The sequence below is a fragment of the Oncorhynchus mykiss genome, chromosome 4 (assembly GCF_057628025.1).
Source record: "Oncorhynchus mykiss isolate SJ-2025 chromosome 4, ASM5762802v1, whole genome shotgun sequence".
NCBI classification, from domain to species: domain Eukaryota; kingdom Metazoa; phylum Chordata; class Actinopteri; order Salmoniformes; family Salmonidae; genus Oncorhynchus; species Oncorhynchus mykiss.
In genome coordinates this window covers 61164720-61188044 of record NC_143025.1, presented here as the reverse complement: position 1 = coordinate 61188044, position 23325 = coordinate 61164720, and the positions used below count along the sequence as shown (strand labels likewise).

General features: G+C 44.5%; 1 protein-coding gene across 10 annotated transcripts in view; it reads left to right on the top strand.

Moving 5' to 3' along the window:
* LOC110522086 (collagen alpha-1(XII) chain) overlaps positions 1-23325 on the top strand; it is a 90141-nt gene that overhangs the window by 50291 nt on the left and 16525 nt on the right. For all 10 annotated transcript variants that reach the window (XM_090232433.1, XM_090232432.1, XM_090232431.1 and 7 more), the window contains 31 exons: positions 113-255; positions 380-509; positions 892-1034; positions 1135-1264; positions 1408-1547; positions 4740-4869; positions 5321-5460; positions 5683-5812; positions 5941-6080; positions 6199-6328; positions 7690-7829; positions 7986-8115; positions 8234-8373; positions 8562-8691; positions 9790-9932; positions 11070-11199; positions 11448-11590; positions 12319-12448; positions 13092-13211; positions 13609-13761; positions 13965-14081; positions 17180-17332; positions 17505-17579; positions 18392-18531; positions 18684-18807; positions 19096-19239; positions 19413-19577; positions 19710-19748; positions 19878-20016; positions 21838-21980; positions 22600-22709. In XM_090232433.1, the coding sequence (XP_090088559.1) occupies positions 113-255; positions 380-509; positions 892-1034; positions 1135-1264; positions 1408-1547; positions 4740-4869; positions 5321-5460; positions 5683-5812; positions 5941-6080; positions 6199-6328; positions 7690-7829; positions 7986-8115; positions 8234-8373; positions 8562-8691; positions 9790-9932; positions 11070-11199; positions 11448-11590; positions 12319-12448; positions 13092-13211; positions 13609-13761; positions 13965-14081; positions 17180-17332; positions 17505-17579; positions 18392-18531; positions 18684-18807; positions 19096-19239; positions 19413-19577; positions 19710-19748; positions 19878-20016; positions 21838-21980; positions 22600-22709 (4064 nt within the window). The remainder of the gene's footprint in view (positions 1-112; positions 256-379; positions 510-891; positions 1035-1134; positions 1265-1407; positions 1548-4739; positions 4870-5320; positions 5461-5682; positions 5813-5940; positions 6081-6198; positions 6329-7689; positions 7830-7985; positions 8116-8233; positions 8374-8561; positions 8692-9789; positions 9933-11069; positions 11200-11447; positions 11591-12318; positions 12449-13091; positions 13212-13608; positions 13762-13964; positions 14082-17179; positions 17333-17504; positions 17580-18391; positions 18532-18683; positions 18808-19095; positions 19240-19412; positions 19578-19709; positions 19749-19877; positions 20017-21837; positions 21981-22599; positions 22710-23325) is intronic.

Sequence of the window (23325 nt, the reverse complement as noted above, 5' to 3'; positions counted from 1 at the left end):
TAAGCCTGGCTGACATCGGAAGAGGGACGGAGATAATGATACTTTCAGAGTATCATAAGTAGAGGGTAGCTCTTCATTAATGGATTTTAACTTTAACTTTGGTGTGTCCAAGGGCCCCTGGGTGGAGTGAAGAACTTGCAGGTGATCAACCCCACAATGACCACCCTGAACGTGCGCTGGGAGCCAGCCGATGGGAAAGTCAAGGAGTACAAAGTCTTCTATGTACCTGCTGCTGGTGGAGCTGCTGAGGCCATGGTAGGACGAGTGCTGTAGCTGATAGTGTAGAAATGGTTGTTTCCCCATTGCTTGCCATATAATAACACATGTATGTTGGGATGGGTAGAGGCTAATAGTTGGGTTGTGTTTGTGTAATATTTAGGAAACTGTGGCTGCTACTGCCACAAGCACTGTCTTGAGAGGCCTCCAACCAGACACCCTCTACACCGTCTCACTGGTGCCTGTCTTCACCGAGACAGAGGGCAGAAGGCAGTCTGAGAACGGAAAGACAAGTAAGACTGGCTGACATCCAAGCAATCTTTCGCCATGCGTGAACCTTGATTGCAACCAAGACACACTTCCACCTTTTCAGAACAACTCAGATGCCAGGACATGCATAAATCTCATAAATTGTCATTAGTACCCACTGTATGCTGTATTATTTGTATACACTTTTTATATTTTCCTTTTACGGTATGGAGGTACGGAACCTCATTGCTGCCTGAAAGATAACTTTTCTCTTTTTTCGGCCATTTCTTTCTTTTTTTGGCAGCAATAAGCTTCCGTAAACTGTGAGTTTTCAATGTAAGATGATTATTAATGAGATAAGAGGGATATAATGGATGAGGGACAGGTTTTCTATAGTTTTGGTTCTAATGGTGTTTTCCTCACCAGGACCGTTGGGCGGAGTGAAGAACCTGAAGGTGACTGAACCCACCATGACCTCTCTGAAGGTGGACTGGGACCCAGCAGACGGAGCCGTGCGCCAGTACAAGATCTTCTTCGTTCCTGTGGCTGGAGGAACACCAGAGGAAATGGTGGGTCTCTTTCACCTTATGACCTCATAAATAGCGTTTAGGAAATTAAACTGCGATGAAGCATTTCATCTGCAATCACCTTTTTCTCTCGTGTAAATAGGAGCAAGTACCTGGAAGCACCACCGCCATTGTTCTGAGAAACCTCAAGCCTGACACACCTTACACAATATCAGTGTTGCCTATCTACCCAGTCAGGGATGGGAAACGCCAGTCGGAGAATGGAAAGACACGTGAGTAGAAACATCAAATGAACTGGTAGCCTATTTTGTGATTTGGGAATATTGGAAATGTGAAATATGGTTTACTTGATTTTCTCCAATAATCACAGAATCATATAATAATCATAATGCCACACTTGTATCTCTATTCCCAGTGCCTTTGGGTGGAGTGACCAATCTGCAGGTCACCAACCCTACCCACACCACCCTCACCACCAGCTGGGACGCAGCTGACGGCAATGTGCAGGGCTACAAAATCATCTACACTCCCGTCGCAGGAGGCCTTGAGATTGTTGTGAGTATTCTACTGTACTCCGATCCATCTCCATAAGCCTAGAACTCATCACTGATACGGTGATGTTACATTTGTTGACAGTGTAATCCCCCTGAGCTCAGCCTAACACAATGGTTTCCAATCCTGTGGGAGGGAAGAATCCAGCTTCCTTGCACGGCATACTTTGTGGAGTGGGCATTTCGTCAGCCCGGCATGAGGAGTAGTGTTGAGGAGTTAGCATTGAGGACTTAGCGTTAGCAGTTCGCCTGCTGGGTTAAGCATGACGAGAGGCCGCAGCAGAGTAGTAACGCCGTTGTAGCCTAAAGAGGATGGAGTTCAGGCTGCGTAGGAGCTAACAGAGTGTGAACAGCTCTGTGATCCCAACTCTAATGCAATGGACTTTTTGGTTTGGTCGGCTTATACGGAACAAGATACTCTAAAGCAGGTATTCCCAAAGTGGGGTATGCGTGTTTTTAACCATCTAGTGTTCAGCAAAAATAACAACACAATGTCAAATACAGGTGGCCTAGTCAAATAATGAACATCCAATCACATTAACCGTTACTCTATCGCGGGAATTCCACTAACGGTCCATATGTAGCCAAACATAGCTGCTGCTCATTCCGTTTGCTCGAAAATTGATTAATGTTTAAAAAAAAAGTAAGGTCCTAGATTCTACTACCAGCAGTACTACACCTGCACCTGTCGACGACACAAGTTGTTCTGCTTCCACGAGCACATCCAATGCTAGCATCAGTAATTCTACATATGTCGTTAGCCCAGCTAGCATGGACACTGACAGCTGTGAATCTGATGCAGCCAAAGAGCTACTGCTCCCTTACCCGGAAAAGTACCGAACAACAGACAGGGACGTTGGACCATCGAAGAGGTGCTGAGAAATGGGAAATACATTGATTTGGGGTTCACTTATATTGGGAGTAATGCCTTTCCTCAGCCACAGTGTGTTGTATGTGCAAAAGTTCTATCTCACAACTCGATGAAACCTTCACTCTTGCGCAGACATTAAGAAACAAAACATGCCAATTTGAAAATTAAGCCACAGGGATTTTTTGAGGGAGAATTAAGACGACTTTCGAGTAGTAAGATATGTATAAAAGCAACAGATACCATTAATAAGAAGGGGCAAGAAACGTCTTATATGGTGAGCTACCGAGTGGCTAGGACAGGCAAGCCCCATACTATTGTGGAGGTCTTAATTCTTCCTGCTGCCGCGGATATTGCTGGGACAATGCTGGGGGAAAAGGCCAAAAAAACTATATAGACAATGTCTTCATCAAACAATACAGTTACATGGCAGGAGATGTCGTCAAACAGTTACTGCTTTGCATACAAGCCAGTGAATTATATGCATTACAGCTGGATGAGTTAACAGATGTGGCGGGCCTGGCACAGCTCCTGGTCTGTTACGTTTATGGGGGGTCAATTAAGGACGACATCCTCTTCTGCAAACCACTGGAAACCAGGACAACAGGAGAGGATGTTTTTAAAGTACTGGACAGCTTTGTGACAGCAAATGGACTTGGTGGTCAAGATGTGTTGGTATCTGTACTGATGGCGCAAAAGCCATGACAGGGAGACATAGTGGAAGGATAACGCGCGTGCAAGCAGTTGCTCCCGACGCTACTTGGGTACACTGCAGCATCCATCGAGAGGCTCTTGCTGCCAAGGGAATGCCTGACAGCTTGCAATATGTTTTGGACAATACAGTGAAAATGGTTAACTTTGTTAAAGCAAGGCCCCTGAACTCTTGTGTATTTTCCGCATTATGCAATGATATAGGCAGCAACCATGTAACGGTTTTACAACATACAGAAGTGCGCTGGTTATCAGGGTTCAAAGTATTGACATGTTTTTTTTAAATTGAGAGACGAGCTTAAAGTTTTCTTAACTGACCATAATTTTCGCTTGTCCGACCACTTGCATGATGCGAGTTTCTCACAGGACTGGCTTATCTGGGTGATGTTTTTCACACCTGAATCATCTGACTCTAGGATTACAGGAAGCCTCTGCAACTATATTCAATGTGCGGGACAAAATTGAGACTATGATTAAGAAGTTGGAGCTCTTCTCTGCCTGCATTAACAAGGACAACACACAGGTCTTTCCATCATTGTATGATTTTTTTGTGTGCAAATAAACTCACGGACAATGTCAAATGTGATATAGCGAAGCACCTGAGTGAACTGGGTGCACAATTACGCAGGTACTTTCCTGAAACGGATGCCACAAACAACTGGATTTGTTATCCTTTTCATGCCCTGCCTCCAGTCCACTTACCGATATCTGAACAAGAGTGCCTCATCAAAATTGCAACAAGCGGTTCTGTGAAAATGTAATTTAATCAGAAGCTACTGACAGGTTTCTGGATTGGGCTGTGCTCAGAGTATCCTGCCTTGGCAAATTGCGCTAAGACACTGATGCCCTTTGCAACCATGTACCTATGTGAGAGTGGATTCTCGGCCCTCACTAACATGAAATACAGGCACAGACTGTGTGTGGAAAATGATTGAAGACTAAGACTCTCTCCAATACAGCCAAACACTGCAGAGTTACGTGCATCCTATCAAACACACACTTCTCATTAACCTGTGGTGAGGTATTCACAATATTCTATGAGCAAATAAGGTTTTATATGTAAGATGGTTTAATAAAGAGCTAAATTATTGATTATTATTGATTATTATTATTATGGTCCTATAAGAGATCTTTGTCACTTCCCACGAGCCGGGTTGTGACAAAAACTAATTCTTATGTTTAATAAATGTATCGTATAGTGTGTGTGTGGCATGCTTACAATGATGGCAAAAAACAACATTTGAGAGTGTTTGGTTTGTCTGTTTAGAATTGGCCTGAACAGTGTGGCGCATGGCTTTCGCTCAAAATCAAACCTGTCAAAATAAACTCCACAGAAGGGTGAGAGAAACTAGAGCAGTACATGTCGTTTTACAGATCACAGAACAGTGGTGGTACATGGGCCTTCTCGTGTGGATCTGGTGCATGAGATATAACTGTCCTAAATGGCGCCCTATTCCCTATATAGTGCACTACTTTTGACCAGGGCCCAGAGGGCTCAGGTCAAAAGTTGTGCACTATGCACGGGAATAGGGCGTCTTTTGGGATGCAGCCATAGTGTTCCAGTATGTCTGTTGGAGCTTCTGTTGGTGTGACACCATCAATTTTTTTCCTTTGTAGGAGGAAGTCTCAGAGAGCACAACCACCACAGTTCTGAAGAGCCTCTCTCCCAACACACAGTACAGAGTCACTGTGCTGCCAGTGTACCCGGAAGGAGATGGTCAGACCCAGACCAAGGATGGAACAACAAGTGAGTAACGACAACTTATTGCACGATGCTCTCAGTGACTGGTGATAGTTACGGGCAAATTCTACAGTGAAAGACATTAATTACTTAAGCAATAAGGCCTGAGGGGGTGTGGTATATGGCCAATATACCACGGCTAAGGGCTGTTCTTATGCACAGCGCAAAGCGGAGTGCATGCATATATAGCCGTGGTATACCCCTGGTTACCAATGTAATTAGCGCAGTAAAAATATATATTTTTGTCATACCTGTGGTATACGGTCTGAAATCCCACGGCTTTCAGCCAATCAGCATTCAGGGCTCCAACCACCCAGTTCATAATGTGTATTAGCTCATCTGCAGACATATAATCAATAGGCATATAGTAGTAGTAAAACACAGCTGTGCAACAGGTGTATCATTGTTTTCAAATGGACGTGATGGCTAAGCTGCCCTGTTTCCTCTTGGTGCTCAGAGCCCCTGGGCTTCGTGAAGAACCTGCAGGTCATTGAGCCCACCACCAGCACCCTGAACGTGCGCTGGGACGCAGCTGAGGGGAACGTGCGCGAGTACATCATCGTCTACATCCCAACTGCAGGCGGGGAGCAGGAAGTGGTACGTCCGGATCACCTCACCAACACAACACCCCTACTAACGCACAAAAAATTGTGTATTCCATTGGAGACTGGTGGAGGGTGAAATCCATTACAATCAGCCCATCCTTCCATTTAAAGTGTCATAAGCCTATGGTGTATTCCCCTATAGCTAGTCAACATGGCTCAGGTGTAAGTAAGCCCCGTTTCTGACTGATATTCTCCCTTCTTCTTTCTTGAACAGGACCAGGTGTCTGGAACAACGACCACCACTGTTCTGAAGGAACTGAATCCAGACACGGAATACACTGTGACAGTTGTGCCTGTTTACCATGAGATGGAGGGTCTCTCTAGGTCTCAGAATGGAAAGACAAGTGAGTTGAACTGAATGGGGTGAAATTATTCAAAGGCCATCTAAGCAACAGATAATTTTCAAAATGTCTGCTACTTGTTCAGCTTGTACAGTAAGTGTGATGCTATAACATTGTCTCTTTTGCCTCAGATCCTTTGGGTGGAGTGAAGAACATGAAGGTCATCGACCCCACCATCAACAGTTTGTCTGTTCGCTGGGACCCGGCTGTCGGTAACGTGCGCAACTACAAGGTCTTCTACGTGGCCCAGCCAGATGGGAAGGAGCAAATGGCACGTCTCCTATTCATCTCTCTAGCCATTTTACGGTCAACTTAGCCATGTTTACACTATAAGTAGATTATGGAATTGTTATACAGTACTAACATTGATCTGCACTTGCCCTGAACAGGAGCAAGTCTCTGGAGGCACCAACAACCTTATCCTGCGTAATCTGGAGTCCGATACCCAGTACAACGTCTCTGTTGTCCCAGTCTACCCAGACGTGGACGGCATAATGCAGTCTGAGATGGGAAAAACAAGTGAGTGAAGACATTTCAATACTTTCTTTTACTCAGAAACCCCATACTATAACACTAGTGAATAATGTAACTGTCAACTATCTAAAAATGATTGACACATGAAAAGATGAGCAAAAATACATATTTAAAAATGACATATTTTTTTACTAATACGATTGCTCAGAGAAAGAGATTTTGCTTAACAAGTAATATTTATTTCTCTCAAAAAGTTAGAATTTAAAATGATTGCCACCCCTGTTTTTAATACCTATAAATGCTTCAGCTTGCGAGGATAACGGCAACTTTTACTCAAATGTTTTTTTTGGAAAACACATTGGGAGGGATCTTAGACCATTCCTCCATACAGAACCCTTCCAGATCCTTCATCTGCGGTTATAGACTGCCCTCTTCAATTCAAACCACAGGTTTTCAGTCTGGAGACTGAGATGGCCATTGCAAAACCATTTGTTTGTGGATTTTGATGTGAGCTTGGGGTTATTGTCTTGCTGGAAGTTTCAACTTCTTGGCAGAGGCAACCAGGTTTTTGGCTCAAATATTCTGGTAATGGGTAAAGTTCAAGATGCTGTTGACCTTAACAAGGGCATGAAAATAGAGGTATTTGGCAATGCACACCAGTGGTGGGTTTGGGTTAGGGTTAGGGGGGTTAGGGTTAGGGTTAGATATATGGTGGTAGATCTTGGATGTTATGGGGCTATTTTGCTTCCACTGGTCCTTGGGCCCTTGCTCAACAACAGTATCATGAACTTTATCCAGTACCAGGATATTTTAGCCAAACACGTGGTTCTCTGCCAGGAAGCTGAAACTTGGCGGCAAGTGAATCTTCCAGCAAGAACATTACCTCAAACACAAAGAAATGGTTAATTGGTAACAACATCAATATTTTGCAATGGCCATCTCAATCTTTTGAAACTCATTGAAAACCACTGAAACCCATTGAAAACCTGTGGTTTGAATTGAAGAGAGCAGTCCATAAGCGCAGATGAAGGATATCAAGGATCTGGAAGGATTCTCTATGGAGGAATGGTCTAATATGTTGTCCAACTAGAAAAACATTTAGAAAAAGGCTCAGTCCCATTATCCTCGCAAGGTGAGGTATTGAAAGGTATTGAAAACAGAGGTGTCACGAATTCCGACTTCCACATTTGTGTATAGTATAGTATATAATATAGTTTCCCAATGTCTTTGGAGCATAGCTCAGTGTTTAAATGATTTATTTTACACTGTCATTTTTGCTCATCTTTATCAAGGGTATTAATCATTTCAGACCCCACTGTATATGCTTCCATATCAGACTCAGTAACAGCTTGAGCATCTTGGCGCCATTTACTTACAGGGATGTTGATGTGTTATTTCTTCTTCAGAGCCTCTGGGTGGAGTGAAGAACCTGCAGGTGACTGACCCCACCACCAACTCCTTGAGGGTACGCTGGGAGCCAGCTGAGGGGGATGTGCGCCAGTACACTGTCATCTACGCCCCGCTAGCAGGAGGGCCTGAACTCACGGTACAAAGTCAACACTTCCTTTCATAGTGCATCAAAGCGATATCTGCACACTCACTAACTTGTGCACTAGAAACATCTACGGTGAATAATTGAGTATGCTATGTCTTTAGTAGTGTGGTTTTACTTTACGTTCTAATCCGATAACTCTTTTTTCAGACCACAGTTTCTGGGATGTCAACCAACACCGTTCTCAGGAACCTTGTGCCAGACACAGAGTACAAAGTGACATTGGTGCCTATGTATGGCGATATTGAAGGGAAGAGAACTTCTGAAAATGGAAAGACAAGTAAGTCATGACTGAACAAACTACACAATACAGGTACAATACAGTGAGAAAAAGACAAATGTGCAGCAAAATCCCAAAAGTGATTTGATGCTCAACTCGTTGTTTGGTGACTTGTCAGAGGCATTGGGTGGGGTGAAGAACCTGCAGGTCATAGACCCGACTACTAGCTCCTTGAAGGTGCGCTGGGAGCCAGCGGAGGGCAACGTGCGCCAGTACCGTCTCTTCTACGTCCCTGCCTCTGGCGGAGCCGAGGACATGGTAAGACCACCAACTGTCTGTGCCTTAACATCTGATACTGTACAGGGTATCTCTTGACCAATCAGAATTGAGTCGAGTACGGCATCCATATTAGGAATTTGTTTACTTCCTAATACGGATGCTGCACCATTCAACCAATCAATGGTATAAACATTGATAATGCATCTCAAACACCTCTCTGTGAACAGGAGCAAGTGTCTGGTGGCACCACCTCTACCGTCCTGAGGAACCTTCTCTCAGACACGCCCTACACCATCACAGTGGTCCCCGTCTACCCCGAGGGAGAGGGCCTGCGCCAGTCTGAGACTGGAAAGACACGTAAGTTATCAACTGAGTGACCTCAAGTAATCCATGTTGTTCTTATTGGGACAAAGATGTGCTTTATTCAGTTATTTTGATTCAGTAGCATCTTTTATCTGAAGCCTGTTTGGTTTTTCCAGAATTTTCCCTCATAGGGAAACATTGTTATTCAGGTCAACTTAGGGGTAGCTTATCTCACCATAAAAATAATACTTGCTAGTTGGGTTGCCCTGCCTGTGTCTGTGCAGTTTTTGCACCAGGTTGTGTGCATCGGTTTTGTTTCTGCTCAAACGGCTTGCCATGCTGAGTCAGCAGAAATCCATCCCAGAGAAGTTAATTGGAAAGCTGTGATACCAGCGGAGCATATCAGTATTACAGAGCTGATGGTGCGTGATGGTTCCACGGGAGGTTCCAGAGGCTCCGTTTGTGCAAGGCTAATATGAAGACGTCCAATGGAAGTCAAGCATTTTATTTGATCTCGCTATGTCCTTGTCAGTTTCAAGTCTTGAGACGGACACAGATTTATGATCATGGATTCACATCTGATGTGCTCTGATCCTCGGCCAAATGTGAAGAGATGTTTGACAGAGTAATCTTCCTAAAGACACCATATGCATGTGCACTTGTACACGTGTTCAGTATAGAATGAAGCTCACTGTTGGACAAATAGGTTCTACTTTGCTTCTCAATAAGGTGGCTGGGTCTGTCTACCTACTACATCTAGCTTTATTGGGCTAAAGTGCGGAATGCCAGAGGAATATGAACATCTGTTTTAGTTTAAAACGGGAAGTTAAGAGGTTTTTTTTCATAAACCCAAACTGTGTTGCTTCTCTCTATGTGCTGTCTACATAGACACTATAAAATCACTTGGAGACTGGAGAGTTTGCACCCCTCAGCATTTTTATTTTTATTTTTTTTACTAAGCTACGTCCTATTTGAAACTTAGCAGTCAAATAATTCTAACATTTTCTTGTGGTATCTTTACTTAATTCCTAGAGAGTCAAATCAAAGTTGTTGTTGGTTTGGGTTGTTAAGATAGCTAAACTTGTTAGGGGAAGTCAATCTAGCAGTTGCCCTCTCCCCTTTTGATTTTCTATGACCCTCTGTGACCCCCAGTTCCACGCACCCCTCCTAAGAACGTCCAGGTGTACAACCCTACCACCAACAGCCTGAACGTGCGCTGGGCGCCTGCCTCCGGCCAGGTGCAGCAGTACCGTGTCATCTACACACCTCTGTCCGGAGAAAGACCTGCAGAGACGGTAAGTTCAATGGATGCATCTCAAATAGCACCCTATTCCCTAGGTAGTGCCCTATAGAGGGAATAGGGTGCCATTTGGGACACACTAGCTATCTCGCTCCAATGTGGTGTGGTGGGAAGATTGTTCACGCTCCCGTTCACTCTCCCTCTCTGCTCAGACCACTCAGAAGGAAAGGGAACGTAAGCAATGAAATAGTAGAAAATGGTTGCTGGGCTCCACGTTTAGCAACGATATCAAAAAGCCTCTGGGAGAGTGTTGTAGGAAGTCTGTTTAGAAGCCGACACAGATGGTATTCCCTTTGTAATGAGGTTAGTGTTCATTAATGCGGAAATCCAGACTATTTGGCTTTTAATTATCTGAATATCAGGATTGGTTTCATGCACCGATGTACATATCTTGGATTACAGGAGAAAGATGGAGCTAATTGCCCAACAAACAGCTTTTACTGTATCACTAGGAGTTTGGAAAATGTGGATGTGCACATACGGGAGAGATCTGCAAATTCTTACATTTGAAGAATTGGAGGACATATACTGTGTTATATACAGAGATGTTCTGCTGAATCCCCTGATAAGCTGTAGACGAGGGTAGGCCACTTTAAAGAGCAGCTGTGTTTAGCATGATGTAATGGCATTCCCTCGGACATGCTAATGGATAATGGGCTGCGTCGTGATAGTGATTACCCTGCTGATATGATGAGTCTAGGCTCCACTGTTGTTAGAAACAGGGGTGAGATACACGTTGAGGCCTGTTCAATGACAGAGCGCTGGTCTATTGCTGTTGGTTGCGTCGTCTTCATTTGCCTCCATAACACTAACTGTTTATCAGTCACTTTTAAGCAAAATGAATGCATTTGTTTATATTTTTAAACCTCTTCAGGGCGTTGTTAGTACTTCCCGATAGCCTTTGCACTAGGCTCCTTCCAAGGAAACACTAGCAGGGATTCACAGTGAGCTCATTATGTCCGTGTCTAGTGCCAGAGTAGTATGGTTGAAGAAGCTCATTTGAGGGTGCATCTACGGGCCCTGGTCAAAAGTAGGGCTCTAAATAGGGAACAGGGGGCCATTTGGGACAAGACACCAAGATTCCTCTCTTGTAAGCCATCATTGTGATCTATGTCCTGTGACCTCGCCAAAGGTCTTGGTCCCGGGGAACATCAACAACGCGTTCTTGGATTCGCTCATTCCCGACACACCGTACTCGGTCAGCGTCCTGGCTCTGTACGCCGACGGGGAGGGACCACCGGTGAAGGGAGACGGCAAAACATGTGAGACTTGAATCCAATCAATCTGACTTTGTTGTATACATTGGTACTACTGACTCATGCGACTTTTGTTTACATTGATACTACCGGCTCATGATCGTGTTACTCACGCTTCCAGGCATACTTGCTTATACTGTAGTCTACATTCAAGCACGTCCGCACACACATACACGTAGCTATATACAACAAACACACGGTGTAGCGGTGGTTGCTAGGTGCATGTGTGTGAGTGTAACCCAGTGTTGTTGCAGTGCCCCGTGCTGGACCTCGGAACCTGCGGGTGTTCGATGCCACCACCAACACTCTGACCATCGGCTGGGACCACGCTGAGGGAACCGTGCAGCAGTACAAGATAGCCTACGCCCCCACCACAGGAGACCCCATCACTGAGTTTGTGAGTTCAAAGTCATTCTCAACAAATGTTCATGTAGCACAGGACTTAAGAGTTTGACTCGAGGGATGAGTTGAGTTTATGGCCTAAACATGTCTCGTTTTATATGTAGCTGAGTGGCAAATCAAATACACATCCCATACACTAGCATTAACCCTTCTGTTCAACGTGATAATGTTACCACTGCCAAAGCACTGAAGGCATACAAAGGCATATCACTCGCAATAGTTAATTGCTGATTAGTAAGATGAATTAAATGCTCGTTAAGATCAACATTATCACTGGAAACATTACGTTACCTTACAGTCTATTATTAATGACTTAAACATGAGCACCAGTTAAGGATAGCACAGCTGTGCTGCATCATTGCTCCCTACCTAGCAAGGTAACTATTGTGTTAACAAACTCTGCTTAACTAGAGAAAAATGTAAGGAGTCTTTTAGCATGCTGAATTTGAAATGAAAGGTCACTTGAGCTAAACCGTCCAATGTTTTTTTTTTTTTAAGAGGACAGGAAACTTTCATTATTAGCCTCCTGGTTACCTCCGTTTTCTCTATGCTGCAGTGACGTAGGAGCTAGGCTAGCAGCGACACATAGCTTCCATTAGCAATTACATTCCTTTGTGTGTTGAGGCGCTGTGCTCCGCTAGGAGCTGAAAGGACTATGTCAAGTGTGTTGAGAAGATGTTTTTGGAACGAACTGACAGTTCTTTCTGGTGTTTTTCCTTACAGACCGTTGTCCCTGGCAACAGAAACAATGCCATCCTGCAGAACCTGCTTCCTGACACTCCCTACAACATCACTGTGGAAGCCATCTATGCTGATGGAGCAGGGGGATCGCTGAACGGGCCCGGACGCACAGGTAAGGCGGATAGAAAAGTGGTCAGGAAGTGTTCAGTCTGGTATACCGAACACCAAATGGTCTAGCTAGTTGTACATCATTTCCAAGCCTGATGAGCTGGGAGTGAGACCTGTGCACAGGAGTGGAAAATACTTTAAAGAGCCATACAAAATAGCCAACCGATTCCAACATGTTTCAGTTTGAAGAGTTCGGAGGATTGGGGAATTCACAGTAGAGCAACTGGGAAAGCTCAACGACTGGCGAACATTAGTCCCGAGTTACACAAACAATAGAAACTTTATGTCTTGGCTTGGACCGAGGCACCACTGTGCCAGCTAGGCAGTTTGGATGGGCCTCGCTCCAATGAGGAGCTTACGCCGCACCCGACTACCCACCCATCCACTGCCCAGCTCCCTCAGCAAGACCATGGAAAAATCTATCCAATCTAAACACATGTATTACTCATAATAGTCTTCATAAACACAGGAGGAGGAAAAACAGCAGTAGTCTAGGAGCAGGCCGGGCTGTGTGCTATGGTAATGTGGTGCCTTACTGCACTGAGGGCTAGCAAGACTGGAAATGGTGTCATGGCCCTACTTGCTGTTGAGGGTAATTGCTGTGACTGATTGAATGTTGACATGTTTCTGCTCTGCCTTGGTTACAGTTGGCCTGCTGGAGCCCAGGAACCTGCGCGTTTCGGATGAGTGGTACACCCGCTTCCGTGTTGCCTGGGACCCTTCGCCGTCTCCGGTGCTCGGATACAAGCTGGTCTACACGCCTGCGGGTGAGATGACGTCCGACTCTGTGCATGCAATCATGAGCAGGGACCCATAACACGCTTGGGAAATAAAAGTTACAGCACTTCACAATGTCACGTTTTGTCATACCGTGTTTGACAGCAATGACTAAGTAAGGACCCAGAATCATTTGCATGAAACTAAGGGCCATCTTTACATTTCAAATGAGATGATTTCAGGTTTAGATTGGTCTGCTCTTCTCCTTATCCTCATGAGTAAAGTTGAGATTGTGTTGTGGTGTAGCTGTTATTAAAGTAGAGATTGTGTTGTAGTGTAGCTGTTATTAATGTAGAGATTGTGTTGTACTGTTGCTGTTATTAAGGTAGAGATGGTGTTGTAGTGTAGCTGTTATTAATGTAGCCGTTGTGTTGTTTTTGCCTGCAGAAGAAGATCAGAGTAAGAGCTTGGACGTGTTTGTGGGTGACGTGACTTCATACACCCTCCAGAACCTCCTTCCTGGCACCACCTACGATGTCAAAGTGTTTGCCCAGTATGATGCTGGCATGAGCGGGGCCCTCGAAGGACAAGGAACAACACGTATGTATCTGATCTACAAATATCATCTTTCTGAAGCATCAATGTCAACCATCCCCAAATGGCTCCCTATATAGTGGATTACTTTTGACCGGAGGCCTATGTGCCCTGGTCTGTAGTAGTGCACTATGTAGGGAATAGGGTGCAAATTTGGGACTCGGGTCTTGAAGTCAGTCTGAGAAATGTCTTCTTGTGTTCTGCTCCAGTCTACCTGAACGTCACCAACCTCGAGACCTACAACGTTGGCTTCGACAAGTTCTGTGTCAAGTGGAGTCCTCACAGGGCTGCCACCTCCTACAGGATCAAGCTCAACCCTCTGGACCGTAAGTCTCAGCCAAACGTTCATTTCAGATCGCACCTTTTAAGCTTGGCTACACGAGAGACTCTTTTTCTACCCTGAAGAATTGCTCCATTATAAGTGAGTTTATGCTTCTTCTAATGTCTGAAGCCATAAAGGAGACTTCAGAAGGAGCATCAACACATGCTGTAGTTGGTGTTAGTCAGTCACTAGTCAGAGATGCTATAGATCCCCACTGATCAGAGCCACACCCTCCTCTGTGTCCAGAACATTGGAATGGTACGGTGCTGGCTGTTGAGATTGGGTCTAGACATTCACACGACTGTTTATCCTCAGCCCGCCCCTGTGTTTATCTCTTGAAGGAGAATGCATCAATGTGGCGTGCTCCGAAAGCATCCGACCACCAAGTGTTAGTTGTCTCTGTCTGAAAAGTTGACATCCTTTTTATTACTGTCGGCCTTTGAATCCATGTTCACATGTAGACCTAGGGTTGTGACTGTCATGACATTGTGTCAGATGGCGACTGTCATGACATTTTGTCAGATGGGGACTGTCATGCAAATAACTGCTGTTCTCATGGTAATTGACCGTTAATTAACGTAAACATGTTTAGCATCTCCATGCCTCTGCGCATACAAGCTGCTGATTTGGAACATCTACTTTTTCCAAAGTCTTAATAAATCCACCATCACCGTCCATTAATTCTTTCAGGCAGGTCTAAAGAAACATTATGATATGGAGAAAATGTATTTCAGAAGAGCAGAATATGAGTTGGCCCTACTGTATGTTATCTGGCTAGGTGCCATGCCAATGGGAGCATAGGCTGTAGGCTAGTTCATTTAATAGACAAGATATGCTCATAAATTCTGTGCCATTATTTTTTATTACATGATTTTATAGTAAACTTTTACCATTCCCGAGCGAGTGCGCATATGAGCTATGTTGAGCGTGAAAGTGACCATTTGAAACGGGTCCTACAGTGCTAGATTTAGAGTTATTTGGCAACTTTAGTTGTGAATGACACAAAACTTCAGAATGTCTTATAAATCCAAACATATATGGGCTGCTCTATGCAACTACATTGGGGATTTGTAAAAAGTCACAAACAAAAAGCTTGCGCTCTGTTGCACTAGCTGTTCCCTCATCAAGTGCAAATATTCCAACTCATCAGACTATTCTCAATGTAATCTTGTCTTTATTAATGTGCTGCATTTGTTTTGATTTAGAATGGGCCATTCTCATCCGTTTGCACTCAAATAACGAATTGGCGGCTGCGCTTTCCCGGTGTCCCTTTTTCAATCATTCTGATAGGCTACTCCGGTTTTACAGCAGAGAAATGTGCTTAAACTGTTTTACATGTTTAACTTCAAATTCATCATCTCCAGCACCATCCCAACATCAACATATGTAAAAATGTCACATTTCTGTGTTTTGTTGAAAGAAAGATAGAGGATAAATGTTTCCAATGACATAATCAGTGTCCATCATGTGCTTTTACCAATGATGAGGAGGCATTGCCTACTAATTGTCTAGTAATTGGTTGATGATGTCATTGGAAACATTTATCTTCCTCTATCTTTTTGACTACAAAACATAGAAAAGTGCTATTTCCACATACAGTGCGTTTGGAAAGTATTCAGACCCATTGAATTTTTCCTCATTTTGTTAAGCTACAGCCTTTTACATAAGTATTCAGACCCTTTACTTACCCTGTACTTTGTGGAAGCACCTTTGGCAGCGATTACAGCCTCGAGTCTTCTTGGGTATGACGCTACAAGCTTGGCACACCAGTATTTGGGGAGTTTCTCCCATTCTTCTCTGCAGATCCCCTCAAGCTCTGTCAGGTTGGATGGGGAGCGTCGCTGCACGTCTATTTTCAAGTCTCTCCAGAGATGTTAGATCGGGTTCCATTCCGGGCTCTGGCTGGGCCGCTCAAGGACATTCAGAGACTTGTCCCGAAGCCGCTCCTGCGTTGTCTTGGCTGTGTGCTTAGGGTCGTTGTGCTGTTGGATGGTGAAAATATCGCCCCAGTCTGAGGTCCTGCGCGCTCTGGAGAAGGTTTTCATCAAGGATCTCTCTGCACTTTGCTCCGTTCATCCTTCCCTCGATCCTGACTAGTCTCCCAGTCCCTGCCACTGATGGAGGCCACTGTGTTCTTGGAGACCTTTAATGATGCTGACATTTTTGGTACCCTTCCCCAGAACTGTGCCTCGACACAATCCTCCTCGGAACTCTACGGACAATTCCTTCGACCTACTAGAGTTTGTTTCATTTTGGAGGATCCAATAGGTTAGACCAATTATTATACATATTAAATCGTAAAAAATAATAATATTAATTATGCCGTGCGTAATACGCGGTAGACTATTAGGTATAACAACAATCATTATTTTGTTTCCCAATTAATTTTTTTTCCAGTATAGGTATAAACTGTTAAAAACAAGACGCAGTATCTCAAGGATTTAAATATGAACATGGTAATCACTACCCGTGACATATTTCCAAACTTAAGCAGGCTTTGCTTGTGTCAGAAAGACAACTGTGGTAGAGAATAGAGAACACTCACCGAAAGTAAACAGTCCCCAAGGTTTGAAAAGCTAGCAACCTTTTTAAAGATGCTTCCCAGACAGACTGTGCTTCCAAGTCAGTATTGGAATGCCAAGTGTTTGTTACTGAAGTGGAATGTGGTTGAGGAATGAGGATCATAGCATACATCTCTGTGCAATAATCTTGGTCTTCTACCTTGAGCAGCAAGGGGTCAGCCCAGGAGAAGTGATTGAGGGGATATTTGCCCTTATAAGGCCATTGTCTTGGTCTCATGGTTCATTTGACAAAAAATACCACATTTTGGAAAACGTTCTCCATTTTCCCCAAAACAATTCATATTGAATTACATGTGTAGCGTGACAACACCGATATTACATCTATTTGCCTTACCGCAGCACTGTCATAGCCCCAGCTGAATGGCATTAACTCTGCTTTTCGTACTCGGAGAAGACCCGTGATTTTTACGAGGAGCAACGTTTCAGGCGGCGGCCTCGGCAGTCAACACATGTCAACATGTTTCTCTTCTCAACATGTGTCAACATGTCTCATATTTCTCCTTGTTTTATCTGTGTGTAGCCTCCAGTAAAGGTCAGCAGGAGATCACCATCACTGCAGCTCAGAGCCAGTACTGCTTCAAGGGGCTCTCCCCTGACGCTCTTTATAGTGCCACCGTGTTCGTTCAGACCCCTAACCTCGAGGGCCCTGGAGTCAGCGCCAAAGAGAGAACATGTGAGTATTTACATTTGAGTCATTTAGCACACACTCTTATCCAGAGTGACTTACAGTCAGTGCAGTTACCTCAGTAGTCTTCAGCTTTTTACACAAGTGGTGCCGATGTGCTATCCGAATTTGTCATCTCTTTGTTGATGTTCACTGACACTTTGTTGTCTCTTTCTCAAAGTGGTCAAACCTACTGAAGCCCCAACGCCACCCCCCACTCCTCCACCACCACCTACCATTCCTCCTGCATGGGCAGGTAAGAACCAATGGCGCTATGATGACTACGACATACAGTATCCATCACCTCCATATTGCCAAAGCACCAAACGGCACCACATTCACCAATGCTATATAGAACATTTGAAGCCTTCCTTGGAGCCCAAACAAGGTGTCAACTGCAAAGTCATCGACATTTGCATTTGAGTGTGTTTTAGTGCGATTAGTTGCGAGTCATAAAAAGCCAGGTTCAGAAAACATGCAATGCCATCAAAATCTCACTATTTGGCAGAAGCAGAGACCTGCAGAGATATTTCCTCTGGATCAGAGTGGTGCCAGTGTTAAAGTAATGGCCGCCACATGCTCCACACAGAACCTCCAGGGTTTTCAATGGGAACTCACCCATTGACTAATGACTGACCTAGGTGTTGAGAAAGTCCAAAGAAGCTGTTTGTTTGATAAGGTTTGGTGTAAAACTTGTTTATGGATTCTGACTTGGAAGAAGGGGATTGCGAGAGATACAAAAATAAAGTGCTCTATCACATCAGGCAGACATTATCTCGAAGCCTTTATAGTAACCAAATGTTCCTAGTTTTTTTTAACATTTTCTTCAGGAAAGTGTGATCAATTAAACCAATAATTGCCATGTATAGCTTCATTATGTAATTTCTTTCTCTCAATGATTTTGTTTGTGAGATTCATGCAGACTTTATTTTTATTTTTGAGGTTGCCGACTCTCATTATCATGCCTTTCTCTGTTATCGGGCCTGGTGTTCCGGGCAGCCCAGAATCTGGTGCCTGCCATGGAATCTTTTAAGAGCAGTTCACTGAGTTCTTTTTCTTTTGCCTCAGTGTGCAAAGGTGCCAAGGCAGATGTGGTGTTCCTTATTGACGGCTCGTGGAGTATTGGAGAAGACAGTTTCCGGAAAGTGGTGCAGTTCGTCTTCAGCATGATTGGAGCCTTCGACATCATCGGATCGACAGGAATGCAGGTGTGTAGTGCTGTAAATAGAGGGAAAAGCACATTGTAATAGTGGAAAAAGCAAGTTGTAATTGTTAGTCAACTTGGCGAACTGTTTAGAATAATAGGTGCGGTATGAAATCGTACTATAACTCCTTGTAATGCGTTCTACTTTGGAAACAGGTGTCGTTCGTGCAGTACAGCGACGAAGCAAAGACAGAGTTCAGGCTGAATTCTTACTCGGACAAGGGCAACGCTCTCGCTGCTCTACAGCTGATCCAGTACCGAGGAGGAAACACTAAGACCGGTGAGGCTCCCCAAACCCAGCTTCCACCAACTAGGTTGCCTCCCAAATGCCCCCCTATTCCCTATGTAGTGCACTTCTTTTGCCCAGGGCCTTATGGGCCCTGGTCAAAAGTAGTGTACTATTAAGGGAATAGGATGCCATTTGGGATGCAACACTAGTCTCTGGTTGTAAAAGTGACTTTGCAATGGACACCAACATGTTTCATCGGAGCCAGGCATATATCCACCCTTTGAGTATACATTGTTGTCTATCACCTTAATTAATCTACCTTTCTTTGTTCTTGATCAGGCGCTGCTTTGATGCACGTCAAGGAGAAGGTGTTCGCCCCAGAAAATGGAATGAGGAGGAATGTCCCCAAGGTTGTGGTAGCTGTCACAGACGGTCGCTCTCAGGATGAGGTGAAGAAAAACGCTGCCACGCTGCAGCATGCTGGTAAGGGTTACTCAATTTGCTGCACAGCAATCTTCAAGTCAACCCATTGTCAGTCGTATCCCATAATGCTTGTAAATGTTGTCATTGAGGTATTAGCAATCTGTAGCATTTTAGCATCACCCCATGCACATAGTGCAGTTGGTTTTCTGAGAATGCATGTGCTCCTTCTCCAGGTTACAGTGTGTTTGTGGTTGGTGTTGCCGATGTGGATTTTGCTGAGCTGCAGAACATTGGCAGCAAGCCAAGCGACAGACACATCTTTGTTGTGGACGACTTTGACGCCTTTGCAACTATCCAAGACAACCTTGTGACCTTCATTTGTGAAACAGCGACGTCATGTAAGCTGTTTTGTTGTTTGTTATTTTGGATACCACTTATAGTATTTAGCTGTAAGCCATTTCATTTATCGCCCAAGATAACATTCTAGAAACAAATTGAACTGTTGCTAATCTTTGATATTATCTTCACAGCTTGTCCCCTGATCTACCTGAATGGATTCACATCGCCTGGTAAAAATGCTCAGATTATTATTTATGTACATCCCAAATTAGAACCGTCTGCAGAAACCGCATGCATCATTCCCTCATTGGTTTGAGAAGTTCTAGAACTTAAAATGAGTTCTTCACCTTGTGCTGTAGGCTTCAGGATGCTGGAGGCGTTCAACCTGACAGAGACGACCTATGGTTATATCAAGGGAGTGTCTATGGAACCTGGTTCCTTCAACAGCTACACAGCCTACAGACTCCATAAGAACTCCTTCCTGACCCAGCCCACCACGTGAGTCGGCGATACCATTGTCTTGGATTACAAAATCACCAGGTTCACCAGGTTCCATTCAACCACAAGAGCATTATTGAGGTCGGGCACTGATGTTGGGTGATTAGGCCCGGCTCGCAGTCGGCGTTCCAATTCATCCCAAAGGTGTTTGATGCGGTTGAGATTAGGGATCTATGCAGGCCAGTCAAGTTCTTCCACACCGATCTTGACAAACCATTTCTGTATGGACCAAAGCTTTGTGCACATGGGTATTGTCATGCTGAAACAGGACCGGGCCTTCCCCAAACTGTTGCCACAAAGTTGGAAGCACAGAATCATCTAGAATGTCATTGTATTCTGTAGCTTTGAGATTTCCCTTCACTGGAACTAGTCCGAACCATGAAAAGCAGCCCCTGATCATTATTTCTCATCCACCAAACTTTACAGTTGGCACTATGCATTCGGGCAGGTAGCGTTCTCCTGGCATCTGCCAAACCCAGGTTTGTGAGTCGGATTGCCAGATGGTGAAGCGTGATTCATCACTTCAGAGAACGAGTCCAATGGTGGCGAGCTTTACACCACTCCAGCTGACGCTTGGCATTGCGCATGGTGATCTTAGGCTTGTGTGTGGCTGCTCAGCCATGGAAACCCATTTCATGAAGCTCCCGACAAACAGCTATTGTGCTGATGTTGCTTCCAGAGGCAGTTTGGAACTCTGTAGTGAGGGGTCCCGTTCTGTGAGCTTGTGTGGCCTACCACTTCGAGGCTGAGCCATTGTTGCTCCTAAACGTTGCCACTTCACAATAACAGCACTTACAGTTGACCGGGGTAGCTCTAGCAGGGCAGAAATTTGACAAACTTGACTTGTTGGAAAGGTGGCATCCTATGACTGTGCCACGTTAAAAGTCACTGATCTCTTCAATACGTGTCATTCTACTGTCAATGTCTGTTTGTGACATCGGCTGATGTAAAAAGGGCTTTATAAATACATGTGATTGATTGATTGATCTATGGAGATTGCATGGCTGTGTGCTTGATTTTATACACCTGGCAGCAATGGGTGTGGCTGAAATAGCCGAATCCACTCATTTGCAGTGTATTTCTGCACTGCTTTTGTGAGCTAATGGATTTAAGGGATAATTGAGTTGCAGCACATTATAATGATAGTCTCAGACTCTGAAAGCTTGTCTCTGCTCGAATCCAGGAAGACTGAGGAGATGTAGGTCAATGCAGGGAGTGCAGGTGTTAAGAAATGACTTGTTTAAACATTACCTTTTTTGTGGGCCTTTCCCATGCAGTAAAAACTGTATTCATGTTGGTTTGGCACTTGGAGATGACACGTCATACTCAACTATGTTCAGACAAAATGTTAGACCCCATTCCCCTCTAAACTAGGTCAACTAATGTACAATGTCCTGCTTATTCGCTTGTAATTGGCTGACCCAACAGGTCCCAACATGTCAGAATATGGACTGGTCTATAGCAGTGTTCTAGCTCAATCTGAAGTTCTGGCGTGCTGCTGGGTTCACTCATCCCACGTAGCTCCGAGATATCCAACTACACTGGCTATCCCCTACACCGTACATCTCTAAGCGTTTTATCAGCCGCACGCACAGTAGGCCTATCAAATACTGTATATCTCCAGTCAGCTTAACCTTCCGCCACAGAGTTTTACCTCTGCTTGCGACTCTATGGAAAAACATCAGCCACATCACGGTGGTTTATAGGCATAGAGTAATACTGTACACATGTATATTAATGGTGAATTGATTATTGTGTATTTTGTCTTTTTTTTTTTTAATGGTCAGTCTTATTGTTGGGGTTGTGTGGGGGTTTGAACAGGGAGATCCACCCAGACGGACTACCTCACTCCTACACCATCATCATGATGTTCCGTCTCCTCCCGGACACACCCAACGAGGCCTTTGACATCTGGCAGGTGTCCACCAAGGACGACAAGCCTGAAGTCGGGGTCACCATTGATCGTAAGGCTCTGTAGCTCTGAGGATTTGAAGGGGTCGAGTACATAGGGTTTTACAATGAGGGCTACAAGATGTTACTGGTGTTGCATCCCAAAATGACCCCCTACTCCCTACATAGTGCACTACTTTTGACCGGAGCCATATGTACCCTGGTTCAAAAAAAGTAGTACACTTCATGGGGAATAGGGTGCCATTTGTGACACAACCATCGAGGAAGGAGGAAGTAGTGTTGTGTGAGGAGGCGATATCATATCCAGCAGCTGTAGATAGATTGATGTTGTTCTGTCTGATGTTCTCTCATGGGAGCAGTGAAGGGATCATAATGGGCTCCAGAGCCCAGGGCTGCTTTGGTCTCCCTCAGTAACCACACTCACCCTCCTCCGGTTCCAACATCCTGTATAAGCTATCTTCAGCTGGCGTTTATAAAGCCCCGGCCATGTTGTTTGTGATGCAGCTTTCACAAAGCATATCTGCTTTATGATACACTGCCCGTTGATGACAATGGTATTGGAGTCCTGTTTCTAGTTTAGAAGCTTTGCATGACACCAGTCCTAATGCGACGTTGGAGAGCTATCTGTAACCTCTTTCTTTTCTCTCCTCAAACTCGTTTTTCTCTATTCAGCTTCCAGCCAAACAATTTCGTATTATAACAAGGATACGAGGGGGGAGATCCAGAGGGTCACATTCGACAATGATCAAGTGAAGAGAATCTTCCATGGAAGCTTCCACAAGGTAAACCTTGACTTGCCTGTCTGTGTGACTGTTGGGATTGGAGGAATATACTGGGTGTAGTGAAGTTAATGGCCAGATTATGGAACATTCAAGGGGCCTGGCGACTGGACTTGAGGTATGGCACGTCAATCACACTTGTCTCCTTTCTTCTTGCTGTCAGATTGCATGTCCTGAGGATACACAGATAATGAGAAGGGATACCTGGCATTCCTAATGCATTGTATATTACAGGAGGTGTACCTCCCGGTACAGCTACAGACATGTGTTCTGCAGAACAGTGTCTGCTCATGCAAACAGATGGTCTTTGGCTGTAAGTTGTATAAACCCCAATGTTACATGACGCATAGATTGACGTTATTGATGGTAATCAAAGCCTCTCAAAGTAATCAAGCGATAGAAGTGGCCATTGATCTTTTACCCGTTTGTTTGGACTTTGAAGCCAATCAAATGACTGGTTCATGCTAAACTGAAGTGGTCATGTTTGGTCCAGCTCCAACTCCACATTGGGCTCTAATTCGATGGCTGTTGGTTTTCCGGGAGAAACTGGACTAAGTGGGGCAGAGAAATCAGACTCTGTTGGCATATTTGATCTCTTGGATCTCTTGGATTAGCGCAT